Source organism: Euprymna scolopes, chromosome 11 (genome assembly GCF_053919585.1).
Source record: "Euprymna scolopes isolate OS-2025 chromosome 11, ASM5391958v1, whole genome shotgun sequence".
Classification (NCBI taxonomy): Eukaryota; Metazoa; Mollusca; class Cephalopoda; order Sepiida; family Sepiolidae; genus Euprymna; species Euprymna scolopes.
This window is the reverse complement of record NC_136492.1, coordinates 21,538,349-21,563,563: the sequence shown is the minus strand read 5'-3', so window position 1 is coordinate 21,563,563 and position 25,215 is coordinate 21,538,349. Positions and strand designations below refer to the sequence as shown.

The following is a 25,215-nucleotide window of genomic DNA, read 5'->3' as shown; positions in this document are numbered from 1 at the left end:
AGCTCAAACTTCAACGATTTGACCTTTGAGAACTCTATCAAACTCCTCCGACAATTTTGGGTCTACGCACTTGAAATTTTAGATATAGGTTCCTTGGACATGGATCTAACTTAATAACTTGATTTGAGTCCAAAACAATAAATTTTAAGAGGTCATAATAGGGGTCAAAGTTAAAAAAAAAAAAAAAAAATTGACCTCTGCGGTCTCTTCCAAATTACTCAGACAATTTCTGGTCTAAATATTTGAAATTTTACATAAAGTGTATTCAGAGATATGGCAAGCTTTTTCATCAGTTTGGGTCGAAAATTTTTAGTTACCAATATATAAATGTATGTATGCATGTCTGTTTGCATGTCTGCTTAAACTTTCAATAGAGGCGACGGATTTTACCAAGATCAGTATCGTTTAAAAGTTCGATCTTTCATACGACAAATATCGAAAAATTGGCTAAAAACATTAATATCTTCCCCTTCAACTAGGCACTTTTCTACAGGGGGGGGGTCACTGTTTTCGCCGATATTTTTGAAAGTTATCCTCTCCTTTAAATTGTCTAACCTTAATTTTAAAAAAGGTCGCTTCCGGGTTAGCGGTGGTCGTAACAGCATAAACGTTAGGTTTTGCCCTGTTCTTTTCCTCCTTTGTGGTACAGGTTCGAGCCTGCATTCCTACTACCACTTTTTTTTTTGCTCAATATACACATCAAAACACCCGGGCAACGCCGGGTGCCCATGCTAGTATATATATAATTCAACAGCCAAACAACACAAGACCCATGACAGTCAACAAACCGGAAGTCCAAGACTAGTCTTGGACTGCCATGGCTCTTGCAGGCTGTGACGTTGTTTGGCTGTGGAATTTATTATATTTAATCTCTCACATTGTGAGGAACTAATTAACTGAACGAGGTTTTTAGATAGTGCTCGATAACAAGAGCAAAATATTTTGTTTATTATTTATTCGAAGGTAAACAATTACATTTGGTCGCTACAAACAGCCATCTGTTTCAATCAATGCGACTTCGTCAGGCGACCCTCATTGACTGAAACAGATGGCTGTTTGTAGCGACCAAATGTAACTGTTTATCTTGAAATAATATATATATATATATATATATATATATATATATATATATATACTAGCAAAAGTACCCGTCGTTGACAGGGTTCAAAAACAGCCTACAGAAAATGGACTCTGATTTATTAAAGTATGATAGGTTATGAAAAGGAAGGGTTGTAAATTTGGGTTGAGTTTGGTGGTATCAAAACCAAAGCAAAATATGATGAAAGTAAAAATAAAATAGATAAACCCCATAATTTATTATACCATACCTGTTCACACTGAAACACTGATCACAATATTCTGTGGATCTATATTAAAAAACCTTGTTAAACTTTGTGACATATTTTCATTCTATAGACGTTAGGTGCGAACGAACACCCCATAATTTTATTATACTATATTTCTTCAAACAGAAACATAATTATCAAAGTATACTTACACAGATAGATATGAAAAGTCTTTATTAAAGTTTGTGTCTATTTCCATTCTATGGAGGCCATGCGCGAACGCAGACACCACAATTTTATTATACTATCCCTGTTTAAGTTAAAACATACTTATCAAAGTATTCTTATGTACATCTATATCAAAAACACTTGTAAACGTTTTTTTTTTAATTTTTAAATTTTTTATTTCCATATTTTGTGGACCAGGCGCGAACACAGACCCCACAATTTTAATGAACCACTGTTCTGCCAGATCAAACATACCCATTCCTGTGTCTCGATACATCTTCTATCATTATATGTAATCAGTTTTTTTTAAATAGTCAACCATATAGGAGTCTATTCGTGACCAGACACACACACACACACATATACAGACATTCAGCTTTATATTATAGATATGAAAAAGAAAATTAAAACTAAGTTGAACTGTATAATCAAAATTTATTGTTCGACTGAATACTCCAAAAAACAATTTACAAAGTCCTTATTCCGCGGAGTTTCAAAGAATGCTATTCTTGCTATTCTTCTCATTAGAGGACAGAAAGAAATCAGCAAATTATATTTGCAGCAATGCTAGAATTTGCTGGTTATGGCATTAAGTGAAACTGCAATTTATTATAGTCATAAACTGCCAAGAAAAAGCAAGTGAAAAAATGTTGGATATGTAAAAAGAAAAATATATATAAAAACAAACCACGCATAATAATATATATATATATATATATATATATATATATATATATATATACACACACACAACTAGCAGGATGACCCCGTGTTGCCCGGGAATTAATAAACTTATGTCACCCTGTGCTCAACACATCACTCACTCCGACACTGGTGACTGCGAATAAATCCAAAAAAATTTCAGTGCACAAAGTAAAGACGCCAGAAGTAAACTCGATTTAGCTAAATATGGAACGGAAGTCACGAAGCATGAAACGAAATACAACACCGTATGGGACACTTGTTTTATCAAAAAACAATAAAAATAAACTCCATTTCTATAAACAATAAAACAATAAAAATAAACTTACATTTCTATAAATATTGTTTTTGATATTTAAAATATATTCATATGGAAAAATTTTATTTCAACAAATTAATTCAAACTTTCATAGTTTACATTTCTATAAATAATTTCTAAGTATTTAAAATATATTCTCATTAAAATAGTTTAAAATTTTCAAATTTTTCAAATAATTTTGTCATAAATAATGTATCATAAGACGAAATAATGTCATAAATAATGTATCATAAAACGAAATAATGTCATAAATAATGTATCATAAGACGAAATAATGTCATAAATAATGTATCATAAGACGAAATAATGTCATAAATAATGTATCATAAAACGAAATAATGTCATAAATAATGTATCATAAAATGAAATAATGTCATAAATAATGTATCATAAAACGAAATAATGTCATAAATAATGTATCATAAGACGAAATAGCAACCTTCAACTGAATTACGAAACCAAAGTTCTTTTTTGTATCATGATAACATAAGAATGAATAAAACTATAATAATTTTTTTTAATAAATTATTTCCATATGGTTTCGTATTTCGTTTTATGTTTAGCGACTTACATTCCCGTTTCATATTTTAGCTAAACAGGGCCATCTTTGTTTGAACTTAACCGATGACTGCGTAAGCATCAAATATTAATGTCAGCAAGTATAAAAAAAATTGTTGATGCATATTACTATACGCAGATTCGAAAAAGTGGTAAAAAAAAAAATATATATATATATATATATATATATATAACAAATAAATGTTATCAAAGGCAAGATACGTTACTTTTCTACCTAACTGGATGAGTTCTTAGTTTTTTTATTTAATGTAATATGTTTATTCAGCTCGAAAAACATACAGTGTTTACCGATGTATTTGAAAATTGCAAATGGCGGGGGACTCTCTGTTGAACACGTAAGTTTGGGAAAATGAGTTAAAACAAACCAAAAAAAAAAAATAAATAAAATACTGTTCATTAAAAACCCACTTAATATATGTCAGCCTATGTCACGGTAACATATTGAGAGAGTTTCTAATAGTATTTTGTATAGTTTTAGGTCATTTTACAATTTAAGTTTTCTAAGCACAACCATTGCGCCACGAGTCAGAAACAACATATTCCAATTTTGATTTAAAAACTTTCATTATGGCCAGAAATTATTTTATATTCGTCAATTTAATGACCTCAAAATCACTTTTGAATATTGAAATCTACGAGGTAAATATCACATCGGACATTTTATTTTATTTAATATGTTATTGCTGTACATCTTATTAGATGACTGACCAATTTTTTTATGATCTCACGTTCAAATGAATAGCTACAGCAGGAATTGGAATACACCCTACTAAAGCCTGATTGTCGCAGCTGGTGAATTTCAAAAATGCGTTCTGGACGTGAGGATACTTTAGAAGAATGACAATTCTGTTTTAAATTTGGAAAAAACTGCTACAGAAATGTATGGAATGCTTCAGACTGCTTTGTACCATCTTGCATGAATTCAGCATCAGCTTTTGAGTGGCATAAGAGATTCAAGGAAGGCAGGGTGTCTGAGGGATGATGAGATGTAGGAGTAGTAAAGAGCTTAGAACATCGGAGTTGATTGGCCAAATAAAGAATTTCATGGATAAAGACCGTCGTGTGTTTATGGAGACAATAAGTGCACAGTTTGATGTCAGTATGGAAAGTGTATACACAATTATTCGCGAGAACTGAAGATGTGGAAGATTTGTGTGAAGGCATCAGTCCAGAATTCCATCCTTGTCACAGACTATTAAACCAAAATGCATATCAAAACAGTTCCTCAATCTCCCTATAGACCAGGTCTTACTCCTTGTGACTTTTGGTTATTCCCTAAGCTCAGGGAAAACTTTAGAGGCTGTCGTTATGAGACAATTAAGATGAAAGCGGCTGTGACAAGGTTCATTGACACGCTCACACAAAAGGACTTCGATGGAGACTTTCAGAAGTTGTTGGAACGGTACAAGTGCATTGCAGCTGGAGGAGATTACTTTGAAGGGGACTACAATTTCCTGTGTGCACTATAAATAAAAGTGCCCATACGAAAAAGGTCTGAAAACTTATTGAAGGTACCTTGTACATTCATAAAAGTAAAACATTTATACAAAAAAAAAACAACAAAAAAAAAAACAATTTACGAATATTCTTATTTATTATATTTAAAAGACAATATTGAAATGAAAGAAACTTATGGAACTTTTATCAATGATGCTGCCAAATCACCTGTCACCGTCTTTGTCTTATTTAGAGGAATGACGGTCATCAGTTTTTAGGGATTATGTCACCGGTTTTTAGGGGATGTGTTTCCCGCCAGTTTTAGGGGTTTTATTTAAGAGTAATGAGAGAAGTATTTTTAGGATGAGCGGGATTCAGAGAAATATTTTCAGTGAAAAAGATTTGCAGGTTTTATAATTAAATGTGAGAAAAACTAGAGACATTTTTCAGGAGGTCAACAAAACAAAATAATGAGTTAAGAAGGCATTCACAAAATAAATAATTTATATAGGCTCAAACAAAAAAAAAAAATGGAAGTTTACAGCAATAGGAAAAACATAGGATGTTTGTGAATATTTTGAGAGTTCTTTTAAAATCAAGGGGGATTCATTAGTTGAGACACTGAAGTGAATCGATTAAGAACCATGAGTTTCAATGGTCAGGAAAATAGTTTTCAAAACTTCTCTGCTCATTTATATAAATTGTAATTGATTGAAAATCTTATATATAAAAGGCTATATGTCTGTCTGTCTACCTCCATATTTTCAAACTATCTCCACCGAAACTAAAAATCGCAGAGTAGCGCTAGGTGTCTCAAATGAATGGATTTTTTACGGGCGATCTTTTATGGGCCTTTAGCTGGTTAAAATTGTTTTTAAGGTTCAAAAATGGGTCAAATTTGTAAAAATCGTTGTACATTTTGTACATTCATCTTATTTTATTTTTTAATTTTTAAGCAGTCCATATGCGTGTTAACGGTGGTACAGTGGTAACGTCACCAGTTTTGAATGCTACGGTTTCGGTTCTAGCTGATGGCACCCAAATATGTTTTTTTTTTTACTTTTGAAATCACAGCTATAATAATATATACGAAATTTGGACGAATTAAAATATCATATTTAAACCACATCTGGGCAGGAGCTGCTAAAAACAGCCTATCCTACCTTGACAGAGTATGAGGAGCGTGCAATAAGTAATGCCCCTGACCCACTTCCCATAGCAGTAGAGCAACGAAACTTGCCACAGTTATTAGTCTTTCTCCACATAGGAACCACCCAGAGTTATGCATTTCTCCCGTTGTTTGATGCAGCTCTGGAGACCGTTTTTGTAGAACACCCCAGGTTGGTTCTCCAACCATGATGTGACTTCAGAAATCAAGGCTGCATCATCTGGGAAACGCTTTCCTTTCAAAAACAACTTCATGGCTGAGAAGAGTTGAAAGTCAGAGGGTAAAAGGTCAGGAGGATGGGGAGGATTTCATAACCACACACCCGTGCTTCTGATCTGATGACATGCAAGTTGTGAACCGGAGCGTTGTCCTGCAGGAGGAGGGTACCTTTGCTGATCTTGCCCCGCCTCTTGATTTTGATAGCTTCCCTTAATTTCCTCAAAAGTGAAGCATAATAGGCTCCTGTAATTGTGGTACCCTTTGCCAGGAAATCTGTCATCACTACTCCGCCTGGTCCCAGAAGACTGTGAGCATGACCATGCCAGCGGAGGGCTGTACCTTTGCCTTCTTTGGAGGTGGTGAATCCAAGTGCTTCCACTGCATTGACTGGGCTTTGGTCTCTGGATCATAGTGATGGACCCAGGTTTCATCTTCTGTAATCAGTCTTTTGAAAAACTTTGACTCATCTTCTTGGCACATCTCCAAATTCATCCTCAAGCACTTGACGCGTTCTCGCTTCTGGAATGATGTGAGCAACCTGGTAATCCATCTGGCAAACACCTTATGCATATGGTCATGGATGATAGTTTCCACAGACCCTGTACTAATCTTGACATCTTGGGCTATTTGGCGAATAGTAATACGCCGATCTTCCAAAATGGTAGCCTCAGCATGACGGACAGATGCCTCATCAATGGCAGAAGGGAGGCGACCAGGTCTGGGAGCTGTTTTCACAGACTTCCGGCCATGTTTGAATTCACGATGCCAGCGTTTTATAAGGTCATATGATGGGGCATTATCATCATAAGTTTCTTTCATTTCATCAAAAGTCTCCTGTGGTGTGCGTCCTTTCAAATACAAAAACCGGATCACTGCTCGACATTCAACAGGCTCCATTTCACACCTGACTCAATTCAAACACCTGTAAAACAGAAACCACAATTAGTTTAGAGCTGTAATTTGCCACATAACCCGTAGAGATATAAATCATTGCACATGGAAAATTTCAGCTAGATCAGACAACTGGAAGTGGGTCAGGGGCATTACTTATTGCACGCCCCTCGTACAAAATAGACTTTGTGGCTTAGTGGGAGATACCCTTTTCTCTTCCCTGCAGCCTCTCTCCCATAGAAGAGACGTTGCAAGCCTATCTTTGTTTTATCGTTATTTCCATGGCAAGTGCTCGACTGAGCTCCAATCTCTGGTCCCCCCCTCACCAATCTTTCACGATAAACACTCGTCTAGCTGAAGCCACTGTCAATAATTTTCCCCACTCTTCATCTGTGTCTAAATCGAAACGTAGATTCCATGAACAAAGCTTCTTTCTTAGAACTGAACGCCTGCGGAACTCTCTACCGCTTGCCTATTTCCCTCCCGACTTCAACTTGGATGTCTTCAAGTCCAACATAAACAAATTCCTGATGAAGCGCCCCCTTAAGTAATGACACTTTATCAAATCTCCAATACTAACGAATACTACAACACTACTCCATTGATTACTGTACACACAATAACCATTATCCCCGAGTGGCTTCTGGACCTTGATAAGTGGTGACCTTCATGTAAAAAAAAAAAAAAAGCGTATTTTACGCCCGGGCCAAGCCGGGGACTCCCGCCTGCTAGTTGTTTATAAGAGTGTAGGCACGGCCAAAACGGAAGGAGAGAGGGAGTATTTAACATCTTTAGAAACAAACTGTCAGCGAGGACACCTGAAGAAGAACAATAGCTCATTTCAACACTGTTCTTTAGATAGAAAATTATGCGATCCTTGGCTAGCCTTTCTCGATGCGTTTACAAAGATGGCATCTATATTTTTTCCGATGAAACTTGCTACAATTTAGTGCATTTAACGTTTGTTTTATCGTTTCCTGTCTCCCTGACTGTATTAATCCGAAGGAGTTTAAATGTAATGTGAACAGACATCAGCTGCTCAACTCATCACAGTCCTCTGTTTAGACACGAGCCCCTTCAATATGCCTTGTTTGGAGTATGTTTCTCTCTCAACGCAATTAATGAGACACCGGAGTCGGAAAGAAAGATTGAAAAGTCAGCGCCCTCGAGAAGGGGCACTCTAGAAAAAAAGGGATGTGGCTGGAAAAAAAAAAAATGAAAATACTAAAAGATAGTTTAAGTAATAAAAACAATAATCAGAGTACCTATGAAGAATAAGGACAAGGTGTTTGTTAAGATAGCGTCGATAAATCGATTGTTTTATTTTTATTGTTATTTTTAGATATGTAGTTTTAAGCAAAAAAAAAAAAAAAAAAACAATACTTACTTATATCGAAAATAGTAATGTATTCAAAACTAACGAAAATTCATTAAGTAGAAAATTATAATTAAAAGTAATTTTTATGGAAAATTGGAGGGGAAATTGCATTTTCCCTAAATGTGAACACTTTGAAGATTGGGAATACAGGGGGCATACTTATGTCCCTTTTCGCAACTGTAAAGGCAGATGTTTTGTTTTAGCCGATGGCGATAGACTTTTCTTTTACTAAAAACATAATAGCAGTTCTACTCCATGAATTTTCGCAAATTTTTGGATATATTACTATTTTCGGCATGACAAGTAAGTAGTTTTTGCTTAAAATCATATATTAAAAAAAAAACCATCTGTCGACTATCTTAACAAACATTGTTTTTTTTTTCTGCTTTTGTTTTTTTTTTTTTGTTTTTTTTTAAAGGATTTTCAAGTTTAATTAAATTTTTACAGTAGCTTGTTTATTAAATTGTTAGGTGAAAGTACAGAATAGTCACAAAACGGCGTCCCAACCCAGTGGTGTTTTAAGTAATATTTCATCACAGTCCGTATTCTGCATAAGTATCAGAAGTTGTTTAGGAGTAATGCCGAAACCGATTTTTTAATCTAACTAATTTATGTGACTGAAATAGGAATTAACACTTGCTTTGATAAAAAAAAAAAAAGAGAAAAAATCTTCACAGAAACAATCATTAGTTGTCATCCGCAGATGACGGCGCATGCGTATTGGCCAGAAAAGTCAACACTCTGCTGCTGGAGTGCCTAGTAACACACGCACATGTTCCACATAACTGGAATCCGAAAGAAATATACGGGCACCTGCATGCTAGTGGGTTTCGCGGAAAGTCTATCATTATTTCGATTTTAGTCGTCACAAACGCACACGCACGCACCTTTTTGGATTCCTGGTTTCGAAACTCGTTAAGTACAGCCACGCTGACGAGTCGTAGACAACGAAATACATGTCCGTGGATATATATATTTTTTTAATATATACGTGGCTCCCCATCTGGTGGGGGTGGGGGGTATCACAATGATGCAGAAAAAAAATTTTCCGAACATTAAGGTAAAATGCTATTATGCTTGAATAACCAATTCGTTCCAAAAGAATATCAAACAAAATAAATGACGCGCGCGCACACATATTTATCGCTTTAGAATCTGCTGAAAAACGGTCAAACTTAACATCTTTAGCTCCAAACGCCGAGTTTCCATTGTTTCGTGTAATTAGGGGTATCGGTGAAAAGTAATGCGCAGTGTTACATGAAATAAGGAAAGATATGCTCTTATATAAATAATTGAGGACTCTGGTCAGTTCTCTGGCACTAAAAAATATTTATATATTAATACGATAGCGTGTGTGTAATTTATTTTCTGTGTCACGCTTACATCCGAGTGACTGTCGTTTAATTGTTATGGACTTCCATTTCTTGTAATAAATAATTTTACCAAGAATTCTTCATAAGTTTTGGTTTCGGTTATAGCTGAAGGAACTCAAGTTATATATATACATACACACATATAAATACATACATTATATATATATATATATATATATATATATATACATACATACATACGTTATATATATATATATATACACATATATATACACATATAACTACTTAATTTACTCACATAAAATTAATATACGAAAGTATAGATTTATGCGTAAACTTTAAGTATTTACTTCAAAAGTGCTCAATACGTAGCAGAGCTAGTTAGTAATTTATAAAATATATATGGCGATTAATCTACACTGAATATTCGGCGTTTCATCCACTCCTCAGGCTTCAGGAGTCCTAGAGTGGATGAAACGCCGAATATTCAGTGTAGCTTAATCGCCATATATATTTTATAAATTACTATACACACATATATATATATATATACACACACACACATATATACGCATATATATACACACACACATTATATATATATATATATATATATATATATATATGTGTGTGTGTGTGTGTGTGTGTGTGTGTGTATGTATAAAATACTCTACAAGGATGCGATATAGGCAAAATACTTTTGCTTGCTTTTCTTTTCCTTATAAGGGAAATGGTTTCCATAATGTTTTATTGTTAAAGTGTTTTTTATTCAATAAGTCTGAAGAAGGCTGTTCTTGTGAAAATTTTCAAACGACATAATGTTTGGATTTGTCCGAATAGTCTTGAAACAATTGTAACTAACAATGAAATACACTATTTGTTGCTATCAACCCATTCTTTGAAGTCTTGGTTTTTCTTACAACAATGAATGCTCAATTATGAAATATGATAATTTTGTAGTTTACAGTTTAACTCATCTCTTTTTGGCTTAAAATTTATTGGTATATGAACGATTACTGAATTATATAAACCCAGTAAAATTCGGAATACTACAAATAAGTATATATATATATATATATATATATATATATATATATATATATATATATATATATTCTTTTGTTAAGTTTTGGTTTCGGTTTCAATTCAAGTCATATAGATATATATTTTTTTTATTTTTGAAATCACAACTTTATAATTAATATATAAAAATCGATAGAACATTAACTCTATAATAATTTATATGAAATCTGCAAGAATTAAAATATCATATTTAAGCATACTTTACAGCCGGGCTATGCCGAGCGTTTCTGCTAGCTCAGATAAACACTTTTGCAGTTTTAACAAAAGAGCTACAATAATATCAGAGCGTCTCCATTTACGCTGAACATCTACAAAATGCCAACATCAATATATTACATATGAAAGAGTCCGCTGTGAAATTTTCACAGGCCCCGCTAGTACATATTACAAGTTTATTATAATCAAATATTTCAACAAAGAACAACTTATGAGAAAATCAGTTACTGACGGACCTGAAGGATATTGCCTCTCCCTCTATTTTTTTTTTTTTTTTAATTTTTGCAACGAATTATTATCAAATGGACACTAGGCGACCAGATTATCAAAACAAGTCAATATTTAAACAATGGGTGCTCAGTTTCTAATGCAAGGTTCTAGTAAATTGATCACCCATTTTAGAACCACCCAACATTTTTAGGCCAAATTTCGCAAATTTTTTGAGCAGTTTAGCCTTTTTTTTTTTTTTCTTTTAGATTATTCGAAAAAATGAAATTAAATTGTTAGGTGAAAGTACTGAATAGTTACAAAATATTCCTCCCACTGTAATGTTAAAGAATGGGTTTCTTAATAATAACGCTATTTTACTGTAAGAGCTGCTGTGGTAGAGACCAGGTTACTTAATAACTGTCAATGGCGTCCGCTATCCTTAACATGGGGAGGAGGGAGTGTTTTATCACACGCATGCCCATTGGTACTTGTTCAGTTAGAAAAAAACATGGTCACCAGTGAAAACAATGGATTACATTGGATAATATAGGGCTTAATATCCAGAAAACTACTTGTCTGACCCAAATTTTAATGCGATATTCGTTTTCAGCATACCCGAACACCCATAAAAGTCGCAATTTTAAAGGTGAATGTTGAGATAGAAATAAAAGAAAATAAGAAAATTACTTTTTTTTCAAGTTCAAAACAAATCTCTCGGTTTTTGTTCTTTCTGTGATGGTGTTTACATGTTACAGTTATTGGCGTGAGACTTTCTGAGAAAGATAATTGATCAGACGTCGGCTTCCATAGCCGACAATCCGTATCGGTCCGAATGTTTCCGGTTGCAATTTGCAGAACAAACCGGAAATAGCTAAAGCAGTTTAAGTCATAAAAATAAAAATAAAAAATTTAAATAAAAAATAAAAATAAATTAAAAAAAAAAAATCAACCACGAACGGCACTTTACCATCCGAAATGCAGCAAAATCACACTCGTTCACTGTTGAGGTCCGTACATGCCGGAAAGCCTTCTACTTAAGTTTCTTCCCTCAGATTGCTAGACTCTGGAAATCCGTCCTTGTTTCCTGCTTCCCTAACTGTACTAACCTGTAAAAGTTTTCATGTAATGTGAACAAACATTTCGTTACTCAACTTCAGTTCCGTTTGACATTATCCCAAACAATAGCTCCTAACGTCCAAATGGCAATACATACAATCCTATTCTAGGTTTTAGGTTTAGTTAGACAGAAGTCAGTTTGGTACGGTTCAAATTCTGTAGAAGCACCCAAAATTTTATTAACATCAATATGGCGTTTATCTCCCTCCTACGACAAGAAGATGTGACGAAAGGACCGGAAGTGGGATTGATGAGTCATTGTTCCCAATGAGTAGCACTTTGACCTGGCAAAAAACTTCCTGGTTAGCCCCGTCAGCACACCCCAGTAGGGACGCCTCAGGCGATTAGCAGTAATCTAGTCTACCTCTCAAAGAGAGGAGGCAAAGCTTGGGAAGGTGGGCCTCCTAGAACGGCACACCAGCATAAACAATCAACAAGAAAAGGTGTCATTTCAGTTGATTTTCTTTTTCGTTAGAACTTAAAGACTATTTTCATAAGTTGTGTTGGAGACAAAATTTAATTGCTTAAAACTAACATTACAAAAAATCAAATTCAGTAAATAAAATACGAGGTCCCGTCAATAAGTTTCCAGGCTTTTTTTGTACAGGCATTCTAAGATTAGCGTAGACATTTTAAAATTCAGTATGTTATTGCTATACATCTTATGAGATGACTGACCAATTTTTATGGTTTCAGGCTCAGGTGAACAGCTACAGCAGGAACTGGAATACACTCTACTAAAGCCTAATTGTCACAGCTGGTGAATTTCAAAAATGCAATCTGGACGTGAAGATACTTTAGAAGAACAATATGCAATAAAATTATGTTTGAAACTTGGAAAAAATACCACAGAAATGTATGAAATGCTTCAAATTGCTTTTAGACCATCTTGCATGAATTGAGCATCCATTTTTGAGTGGCATAAGAGATTCAAGGAAGGCAGGGAGTCTGAGGGATGATAAAAGGTGTTGGAGGAGTAAGGAAGTCTAAACACCAAAGTCGATTGGCCAAATAAAGAATTTCAGTAATAAGGACCGTCGTGTGTCTATAGAGACAATAAATCCACAATTTGATGTCAGTGTGGGAACTGTACACACAATTATTCGTGAGGAAATAAAGATGTAGAAGATTTGCACAAATTTTGTCCCAATGGTGCTCAGAGAAGATCAGAGAGAAAAACGTTGTCATAAACATCAAAACAGTTCCTCACCCTCCCTATTGTTCAGACCTTGCTCCCCGTGATTTTTACTTATTCCCTAAGCTTAAGGAAAACCTTAGAGGCTGTCGTTATGAGACAACTGAGGAAATGAAAGCGGCTGTGGCGAGGGTCAATGACACGCTCACACAAGAGGACTTCTATGTGGCCTTCCAGGAGTTGTTGGAATGGTACAACAATTGCATTACAGCCGGAGGAGATTACTTCGAAGGAGACTAGAGTTTCATGTGTGTACCGTCAATAAAAGTGCCCATACGAAAAAAGTCTGGAAACTTATTGAAAGCAGCTCGTAAATAAATTTTCAATTTTATTTCGTACGTCATCAACGGATATTTATTTTAGACTTTATTCGACCATAAACTCTCAAACATAAACAAATTTATATATTTATTTTTATTTGACCATAGAAATGTGTGGGTGTGATAATCACGATTAATATCATCATCATCATCATCATCATCAATAATAACGTAATCATCTATACTCCTATAAATTTGTGTGTGTGTGTGTGTGTGTGTGTGTGTGTGTGTGCGTGCGTGTTGATATTCATATTAAAAAGCCGTTTTGTCTATTTATTTAAAAAAAGGAAAAAACTTTTTTTTTCTTTTTTAAATTTAAAAAAATGGTGGAATTGCATTCATCTGCCAAAGATCTAGCTAGTTTGCATATTCTTTTAAACATTCATTTTAATTAATTCCCTATTAGATTTTTTTCAATTTTCTTATGGGATGATCATCTTTAGTTAACTATTACGTGTAATTATAGTCATTCAGATATTCTACATGATTTATACTTGCGTAATATTTGCGTAGAAAAGGTTATAGTAAACACAAACCTCTCTCTATATATTCATGTATGCGTATATAGGTTTTTTACACATTTTTCCTACTAAACTCCTGTCAGTTTTGATCTACACACACTTAATGTATATGGTACTCAATCCCATGCGAAACTTTATATTTGGGTTTTAGTCGGAGAAAATCGGCGCAAAAGTATGAAAATAAAAAAATAGAATTTGCCAGAGGAAGATCGAACGACGGCATTGCATATATGCATGCATAACGTAATAGCTATTGGTTTATGTTTTAATTTTTTGCCTTGTAGCAAACATGTCTTCATAGCTCAGGCATTAATGGGAAAGGAAAAATAAATAAATCTTAAGCTAAACGTTTTGGTTTCGATTCTTGATGGTAACGCACGATTTTTTTTTTTTAACTTTTTAAATCATTACTATATATTGGGTGCAATATAATCTATTATAGAAATCTCACCTGTTTGTTTAAATGTATGTATGTATGTATGTATGTATGTATGTATGTATGTATGTATGTATGTATGCCTGAAACTTTCAACAGAGGCGACGGATTTTCACGAGATCGGTATCATTTTGAAGCTCGACCCTTTGGACGACAAATATCGAAAAATTAGCAAAAAATATTAATTCACCCTCAACTGGGCACTTTTCTACAGAGAGGGGTCGTTTTTTCGCCGATATTTTCGAAAGTCATTCTCTCTTTTCGATTGTCTAGCCTTAAATTAAACCTACGTCACTTCCGGTTTGGCGATGGGCGCAACAGCAAAGGCGTCACGTTTTTGTTTGTTTGTTTTTGTTTTCACATTCTTTTCCTTCTGCCTGCTTACTACCACTTTTTTTTTTCTTTTTTTTTTTCTCACCACACACCTCCAAACACCCGGGCAACGCTGGGCACCCAAGCTAGTATAGTAATAAATACGAAATCTGCATTAATAAAAATATCATATTAAGGGTATTTTACGGCCTGGACAATGCCGGGCGGCCTGCCAGTCTGTCTATATAAATGAAACAGATGTGTGTGAAAATATTTAACTGATAAACCCTTAAACTACTGGAAACGTAATTTGGGGGGCTCGTTACCAAAATGTTTTATAGTGTAACAATTCATATAAAAAAATGGGGGGGGGGATAAAGCAAGTCTCATAAATAGAAACAAGGGGCGTAGTAAGAGGGATAAAAAAGGAAGGAACATATGAAAATTAGATTCGAAAAGTATATTGATTTAGTCCAAGTTTTATTTAAAAAAAAATAAAATACCGATTTTATTTCCTAAAGATAGGCTCAATTTGCCCTTATAGTAACAATTACAAAAATAAAAACATACGAAAAAAAAAAAAAAAGGTCTATTCCAGAATCACCTCTATCAACTGAAACGACAGTCGAATTTATCGTCGAAACGATAGCAACAAATTATAGGAAGAAGCGGGAAAATATTCGTATTCCTATTTGAAAAAAAGGAGAACAGTCTTGACATAAAAACGTGAAAGGCAAGAAACATGCAAACATGAAACGAAACGGTCTTTAAAATGTTCTCGTCTTTCAGCCGTTCTCTTTGGGAGACGCTCTCTCAGACCTTCTGGTCCTAATATGATTTGGGTTTGTTTTTTTATGTCCTTCTACGAAGGGGAGTTCTTTTACCAACCACTTCGAGTTAACAATTAGAAACATAATGCGGGGAGGGGGGTATCAAAATACGTTCTATAGTGTAGCAAATATATATTTTTAAAAAATATAAAAAAAAATTTTTTTTAAATAAAGCAAAGGGAGCAATAAAAAATTATCTTCCAAGACTGTCTCTTTTTTTTATTTATTTATTTTTTTTAAGTTGCTTGAATAAAGAGGGAATTTCTTTTTCTGCACACCGCATGGGGACAGCCGTTGCTACCGATGGCCGTGGGACAGCTGACAACCTGCTCGTCTTCATCTTGTGTGATTGGTCGACGATTTTTTTTTCTTTTCTGTCTCTCACAGAAAAAAAAAATCCCCCAAAACAAAACAGACAAACAATTCTTCAGATGATAAGACCTTGTTGCCTTGTAATTAACGCGGAATGAAATTACGTCGAATGAAATTACGTCGAAAGTTTAGAAACAATCAACTATATATTTAACGTCAAAATATGATGGGCGAAACCCTGTGAGCGACCTTTCTCTACAGCCGACTACGGTAGACCTGAAGGAAACGAACAAATAGCTCTCTCCATCAGTCCATCACCCCTGTGAAAACTGATGTAGGACAAGGAAGGTGACAGACCGATAGTAATGATGATGATGCCGAGCCCCACTGCCACGCCGAACAGGAAGAGTAGACAGAACAAGAAATGCAAGGACAAAAAAGGGCTGAACCACGGCCACCGAGATATAGAAGGCCTGTTAACTGAAAAATGCCTGCAGGTAATGTAGGTAATGTTACTGTCGATACTATACGACGCCATTTTTAAAACGAGCATTAAAACATGTTAAAGAAAAGAAAGGAACCCAGTTCGATTAATAATGAAACTGAAGTTTATTCAATATAAAATATAAATATTATCCATGTAAAATTACGTAATTTTAAAGCAATATACAATCTAATACTGATAAAACTGATTTATGAATTTAGTGCCTACTGCCACGCTGAACAAGGGTAGCCAGCACAAGAAGTGCAAGCTTCCCACTCCGCAAAAGCAAAAAGGGCTACCGAGAGTAAAGAAGGCCGATGCACATAACAGCGTGACGTCATTATCAGATTCACTTGTAGGGATATGATCTAGGCTATCAGCTGCAGTTTCGTCTAGTTTTCAGTTTGCTGTCTAACATGGTGTATTCTTGTATTGTTACAAATTGCCGGGGAAATTATCCAAAAGGCCCCAAAGTACATATATTTTCTTTTCCTAAACTTTCTCAATTTGGATACGTGCCATTAGAAGGGAAAATTTTATTCCAACCAAACATAGTAAAGTAAGTGATGTTATTTGTTAATAATTAAACGTGTATTGAATTAGAACTGTATTAAAGTGCTTTCATAACATTTGATAACATTGTTAATATAAATTAAAATACTTTCATAACGTTTGATAACATTGTTAATATAAATTAAAGAAACAATACTATTTATTGCTAATACAGCAAATATTATGTTGATATCTTTAACTGTTTATTTTCTTATAAGGCTAAAAAGTCTATCAGGAAGGTTGAAAATTTAATTTTGTTTTAGGTTTTAAAATTATAAACAAACAATTTTTACATGAGAAATATTTGCCAAATTTCTTTTTTAATAATAAATAAAACCTTTCATTGAGTATGTCCAAATATTTGAAAGTTCTATATTTTTTTTCTAAAGTCGGTTTGAAAATTATTCACCTTCGTGGCTATTAATGAAATTAGCCGTGACTGAGCGTTATATATTAAAATTGATTGTTTCTTTTTAGAATTATAAACAAATAATTTTTACATGAGAATATTTGTCAAAAATATTTCTTTTTAATTTATTTACTTGCCTCCCCACGAGGACACAGTAAGACACAAGGTCGGTTTTTAATGTGGGAAAATTTAGCTCCCCAAAAAGGGGCACTCTGAATAGGAACAAAAATAAAATTAAAATTGTCTCGATCATGAAGGATTTCTCCTCCACTGACCGAGGACAGAACAAATGAAGTGTAGCATCAGAACAGATACTACACTGTGATTATTATTGTAAATGTTTGTTTACTCTCTTTTCTTAGATTTTAGCAATAGTTTACATTATAGTATGAATGTTTTTAGGTATGTGAACATCATTTTCGGCCTGAGGATGTAATAAAGAAGTCAAGATTCGATGATAAAACGTTGTGAAATAAACACGCAAGATGAGAACAGTAGTCCGAATAATCTCTAAAGTTCCAAAAAATAACATTCAACACAATGTGATTTTTCTTTAAATTAAATTTAAAAAATATATTTCTGCACTAGTAACTTTTGTTTATTTGTATTTAAATTATTTGTTTGATTTCAATTTTTTGTATTTTATCGTTTGTTTTCATTCTTAAAATTATTTATCGATGGTTTTCACTTTTAAAATTATTCATCGTTGGTGTTTAATATGATTTTTAATTCTTTGTTTCCTAAATTCATAATTCAGTTTTATCAGTATTAAATTGTATATTGCTTTAAAATTACTTAATTTTACATAGATAATATTTATATTTTATATTGAATAAAGTTCAGTTTCAGTATTAATCGAACTGTGTCCCTTTTTCTTTTTAAAAATGTTTTATTGCTCTTTTTCAAATGACCCTCACATAGTACTGACAGTCTGACAAATCTTACCTACATTGCCTGCATGCATTTTTTAGTTAACAGGCCTTCTTCTTACTCTCGGTGGTCGTGGCTGAACCCCCACCTTCTTCCCGGCGCCGCTTGATGGCTGAGAGGGTTAAAAAAAATAATTAAAAAATTCCGAAACTGGTTACATAACATTGAAATTAACAGGAAATAGTAATTATTATGGCTATGACAACAGCATATTCTTTTCATTGTTTTGACTCTCGGGTGTGTATCGGATCTTATATGATTTTATATAGAGTGGGTTCTCGATTGATTAACTGTGTCTAATTGTGTTGCATATATACTGGAGAGTCAAAACAACGAAAAGAATATTCTGTTTCATAGCCCTAGTAATTATATACCAAGGATGCTTTATAACGAATAAAATCTTTGTTTGAATGGATGAATAACGTGTACAAATATATATATCAGCAAGTTGAAATGCGCAGTGTTTGGTTTCGATTCTAGCTAAAGTCATTTTTTCCTTCTTTTTTGTAATCTTTTGAAATCTTGACTCGAATAGAGAATTAGCTTTGTCATAATAAATACAAAATCTGCATGAATTAAAATATATGTAAGCGTATTTTACGACCGGGCAAACCGTCGCCCCCCCCCCTCCAACACCTCGTCATAAATAATATGTTAATAATAATGACATTATTGTCTCCTCCGTAAATTTTTGGTCTAAAGACTTGAAACTTGATATATATGGGATTTGGACCCGCAGAAAAAATGCAGTCTTTAGCCAGTAGAAATAGCTACTCAGGGGGTTAAAATTGAAAGAAAACAAAATGGAATGTGGCAGACATAAGTCGACTTCAAGAGCTCTTGTACGCATGCGCAAATAGTCGGTTAAATTTTACCATTTTCTTTGTCCATCTGATGATAGCTCAAACGGTAAGCACTCAGGATGGAGAATTATATCTTGGTTTCGATTCTAGCTTTTGAAACCACTACTATATATTGGGTAAAATAAATAAATAAATACGAAATCTGCATAAATTAAAATATATTTAAGCGTAGTTTACGGCCGGGCAACGTCGGGCGGCCTGCTAGTGATGAAATAAACGAATCCAGGATGTTTTGATCTATACATAAAATATGTCAATAAAAAGGGGGGGGTACTTGTACAATTTACGAACCACGCTGGAATAACGTTATTTAGAAAGCCATTCTTAACATGGAGAGGGGGGACATTTTTTTATTACTTTTTTGTACTTTCAACTTACAATTTAAGAAACAAACGGATAATTTGGAAGCTTGACTCATTCATTGTTTTAAAGGAGGTAACTATTTTACTAAGATTCTTTCATTTTTTACGTTATTTTGGGGACGTTAAAACATTGGAGGGTGCTTCTACACTTTATCGCCGAAACTGGAGACGCCATTTTATTTCGCGCACTTGTCATTAAAATCTAAGGGAGAAATCAGTATTTTAAACTATGACCGAAGCATGAAATGATAACAAAAAATTAAGCTAGATAAACTTCCGGAAAGAACTATGAAAAAAAGTAAATAAAGAAAGTGAAAGAGAACATATATCCATAATTGTCTAATTGGAAATGCTTCGATTTAATTAATGAAAACGGGAAAGTTTTTCATTTAATTTTAGGTTAATTTATTTCCGGAAGCAATCGTTCTCTAGTTTAATTTTTTTGTTATTTATTTCATGCTTCAATCATAGTTCAAAAATATTGATTTCTCCCTTGGATTTTAACGACAGGTGCGCGAAATAAAATGACGTCTCCAGTTTCGGCAATAAAGTGTAGAAGTACCAATTGGAGGAATTGTAAAGAAAAAAAAAACTAAGAGTTACCCCACTTAGAACAATAAATTAAACTTACAAATTGTCAATAAAAATACCGTAAAAATTAAATTTAACTTTAAAATCCTGTCTAAAAAAATTTACAAATAATAATAATCGGTCAATCAATGTGCGCTAGAATTCAATGAGCGTGCGAAAACCAACATGGCCACCAGTGAAAACAATAGGGAATACATTGGATCATAAAGGTCTTAATATGAAAACTACTTGTCAACGACAATATTAAATGTGATATTCGTTCAAAACAAAGCCGAATACAACTAAAAAATTAACTTTTGAAAGTTAAATTTTCAGTTGGTACTCACACACATTGACCAAATCGAATTCAAAATATTAGAGTTCCTGTTAGCTATTATTCTTCTTCACGCCAGGGAAGAATTATTCGTTAAGTCGGTTTGTAATGCGGAGGAAAATCCAGTTCTCCAAAATGAGACCATTCTGGACTGAAACAAAATTTTTAAAAAAATATACATTGACTATCTAGAAGGATTTTCTCCTTAACTGACAGAGGACAGGCCTGAAAAGATGAAGCGTGGTTATCAGAAGAGATCCCACACTTTGCTCATAGCCAAAAGGCTAAAGGATTAAACTATATAACGTAAACACAAGTATTTTATTCTAACATCCTTCAAGTATAATTTATTAAAAATAAACAAAGTTCATATTTTGGAGGCAAAATCGATAGTTTCGACATTTTTTTTTTTTTTTTTTTTTTGTATTTTTTTGGCAAATGCAAGCGAAGTGGAAAATGAAGTTTTTACTGACGATCTCCGAGTCCTCTTTAAAGAAAGAGAATGCTTTTAAATTTCACAACAAAAATTTCACGATGAATTTATTAATTTCATACGTAGGTAAAAAAAAAACATCAGTCTACCTAATATATATGAAGCTGAAAAGCAAAAATGAAAAGAAAAGGCATAGGATTTTTAAAAACCCTAAACTAAACCCAAATTTTAGGTTTAGTTCGGTTCAAATTCTTCTGCAGAAGCACTAAAACAAAATATCGGCAAATTCCTATTTAAATCATGTAAATTAACGAAGGCTAGCTAAAGAACAGCACTAACTGAAGTTTATAACCAGTTCTTTAGTAATCGCTTTCCCTTAGTTAGTCCCTTGATTTGTTTATAAAGACGGTGACTATATGTTTTCGGCATAGTTTTTATTTCGGCATTTCACGTGTACGATAAAACTTGGTGCTTTTAATAATGTTTAGAAAAAAAAAACATTCTTAACATGGGAGGGGGGGGTCTTTTTTTCCTTTTTTTTTTATTACTATGTATTTTCACTTTATAATTTAACAACTAAAAGAGATTTTAAAAATCAAATTGAACTTGAAAACCCTATCTAAAAATAGGGCGGTTCTACATAAGTACTGGTACTTCTGCAGTTTAACATTACCAAACAAATTTAGAAAGCCGTTCTTAACATGGAGAATGGGGAGGAAAGCTGCGTTAACTTTTACGTAACACTTCTAAAATAAAAACAATTGGTACTCATGCAGTGCAGTGGTGCACTTATGTTACCGTGCCGAAATAATAACGTTATTTAGAAAGCCATTCTTAACATGGACAGGGGAGGGTGTTTTGTAACTATTCTGTACTTTCACCTAACATTTTAATAAGATATCGTAAAACTTGAATTTAACTTGAAAATATTTTTTTTTTTTAAATAGCACGGTAACATAAATGCATAAGAACCAAACAATTTGCTTGTGGCTGTTATAAATAGGACGAAATAACTAAGTTGTTTGGGTGTAAATAATGAAACTGATTTAAATTCATTGTAAAGAATTTACGTGACTGAAATAGGAATTTACCGGAAAAGCCCTATATCGACTTACCTGCAATGAATTGTATAATCCCAGCTATTTTGGCAAGTTTTTCCGATATGAGGTCGCGCACACATAGCGCCATGAGTGCAATCAGGGAGACGATAACAGCCACACCACAGCCGGCCCCGATCGTGACGGTTGCCACTTGAGAGGCCAGGCTGGGGATGTCCAAGAAGGTGGTATACCTGCCACACTCCTCGACTATAATTACCGAGCCAGAACTGGACAGCGAGGGGTAGTTGCACCGGCGAAATAGGCCGAAGTAGACCGGGATCGAACCCTTGATTTTGCCCTCTAACCAAAAGGGCATATAAAGGCCGACGCTGGCCGCTGCGGCCGACACAAAAGACAAAAATGCCCAGGTTATGCCGACTCCACTTAAACTGGACATCTTGGCTATTTTCGTTTTCGTTTTAGATCCCAGTTTCAAGCTTTAGGGGACCGATAAGTTTATTTCCTGCGGCTGGCTTTGTTTATTTTATTTATTTATTTATTTATTTCAGAGTGGGTGGTTGATTTGTTGCTAGAAAGCCCTCTAATGTTGTTCTTGGATTAATCCGAGCTTAAAGATACCAGCTGTGTGAGACAAGGAAACAAAGACGTTGCGTACGAAAAACGTGCTGTCTGTACAGGAGATTACAATAATAATTATTATTTAAAAGTTTACTTTTTTGTTATTGGGGTTTTTTTTTTTTCTCTTTCGAATTTAAAAACTCTTATTTTATTTATTTTTTGTAATTATTTTAAAGCAAATACCGCCGTACAGTAAGCAAAACCCGTTTTCTTTAACAATATTATCGATTATTTTATTATTTATTTCAAAGCAACAATATTTGTTTTGTTTGTTTTTTTGGGGTTTTTTTTTTTTTTTACTGTCGTTATTCCCTGAATCCAAGAACTTCTCAATATTGAATTTAAACTTGTCAATTTACACTTTCACGGGAGATTTTTTTTTTTTTTTTTTTTTTAAATTGTTTTTATTTTATTCGCTGTTTACAAAACCTTGTTTTAAAAAACAAAAATCTGTTTAAACCAATTGAATGGATTTTTCTTGCGTTCTTTCACTGTTTAAGTTTAAAAATAAAGGAATCTCACTGTTAATAATACCGTTTCCTTTCTTCTGTTTTCGGCTCAAAAATAAAGAAATTCGTACCCGCAGCCGGCATTAGATAATTAAAGACTAGAACGAAATCCTAGCGATCTTTTTTTTGTAAGTAAAAAAATTATGTAGCTTAATATGCGCGTATATTTCTTGTATAAACTATATAAATGTTTACACAAAGTCAATTAGGATTGTTGTGAATATCTAATGTCATACCGTTATTATTATTATTATTAGTAGTAGTAGTATTGTTTCTGTTTTTTTTTTTTTGTTTGTTTTTATTATTACTTATGCGGTATACGACATGTGAAAGGGTCGGTTCGCCTCTTTTTACGGAGAATTCGAATTTTGAATTATTCTTCAAAGCCACACGGATTTTTTTTTCACTTTTTGTCCCAAATATTTTGTTCTTTTTTATTATTTCTTTTTATATATTCTCCCTTATTTTTATTTATTTATTCTGCTTTGTTACGCTTGCTATACAGAACCCCGTTCTTAGATCAATTTTACACCGAAAATTGAAAATATCCACGTTAGATTGGATAGACAGCTAAAAACACAAACAATATACAAGCATAAAACTTCAAAACATATTCTTTTTTTTTTTTTTAATCCACTTTAAGTTAATATTAAAATCCACTTATATATTTCCCCCCTCTCTGTAGTCGAAGAGACGGGAAAATAACGGAGAGATGGAATATTTGTTTTCTTTTGCGTTTTTTTTTTTCTTTTTTTTTTTTTTGTTTTTTAGCTGTTACGATTTTTTTTTATATATATATATATATATATATATATATATATATATATAAAACGTGCTCCTTCTTCGAAAGAAGGAAACAGGAGAAATATACGATAAATAATATCCGTCGCTTCTGTATCGTTTCTTTTGTTGAAATAAACAAAATTCGTACGCTCTTTTCCTCCACAAGTTGTATCAGATAGAAGCCCGACAACAACAAAAAAAAGAAAGGCAGTTATTATTGTTGTTATTCTTCTCCGAGGCACATCCACTATTATAATGTGACACACGCACGCGTCAAGAGAGAAAATACACAGATACGCGTCACACGCTTCCAAGATACTAAATAAATGCTGGCCTGCCGCTCCTGCTGATTATTACACAGAAACCTACAGCTGCTGCTGCTTCTGGCTGTTGTAACTACATGTGCGATTCAAAACCCAACCCGCTTACCCTCCTCATCTTCTGCTTGTTGATATTGCGCTGGCACTAGCCTTCAGGGAGTATTGTCCTGTTCTCTCTCTAGAAACCATTCTCCTATGCATTATCACCCCTTTAAAGATGTAGGATTGATTTATTTGGTTTATTGCTAGTCATCTAAGACCTCTCCATGGGGAATTCCGATGGGTCATTTTACCACTATCACTAACGTGTAAGAGGAGGCGGAGGATGAAATAGTAGCCTCCCTCCTCCGGGCATCTAAATTAGGAGTGAGGGAATCCAATCGTATTCAAATTATCTCCCTTTCTCGTTACATTTTTCAGTACTAGGACTTATACTTGAGTTTTGGGGTAGCATACAACACAAAGAGTTGACGCTGCAACATCACTAGGATGGCCATCATCAGACCTACACGCCATTGGTACAGAGTGTCCCTTTTGCGGGGAGCTGGATTTTCCCCTACATTAAACCAACTTCGTGTTACATCCATTTGCCGTGGGGAAAAAAGAACGATTAAATAATTACGCTTTTGTGTTGAAGCAGTGGAAGCACCTGTCAATCAAAGTTTGTTTAATGTTTTGTTTTCTTTCTTTGATTTTTCATTTTAACTTCTTTTTTTCTCCCTTACTTTTCTTCGAAGTGTATTTTAATGTACCTATTTACTATGCCTCCCCACGGGACAGAGTTAGACACCAGGGTCGTTTTTTAACGTGGAGAAAAAGGTACAAAAATAAAAATTGTCTCAATCGTGAAGGATTTCTCCTCCACCGAAAGAGAACAAAAAATGGAAGTGCAGCA

The 25,215-nt window shown here is 33.9% G+C and overlaps 1 protein-coding gene across 3 annotated transcripts in view; it reads right to left on the bottom strand.

Annotated features, from left to right (window-relative positions):
- The window catches only part of LOC145287801 (LHFPL tetraspan subfamily member 6 protein-like), a 486,740-nt gene extending 462,371 nt beyond the window's left edge, over window positions 1-24,369 (bottom strand). For 2 of the 3 annotated variants that reach the window (XM_080135646.1, XM_080135645.1), the window contains exon 1: window positions 22,145-24,368. In XM_080135646.1, coding sequence (XP_079991772.1) covers window positions 22,145-22,526 — 382 coding nt within the window. In that variant the 5' untranslated portion in view covers window positions 22,527-24,368. Of the gene's footprint in view, window positions 1-22,144 lie in introns of all 3 variants that reach the window. The other variant, XM_080135644.1, reaches the window with a different exon arrangement.
- Window positions 24,370-25,215: the final 846 nt, after the last annotated feature.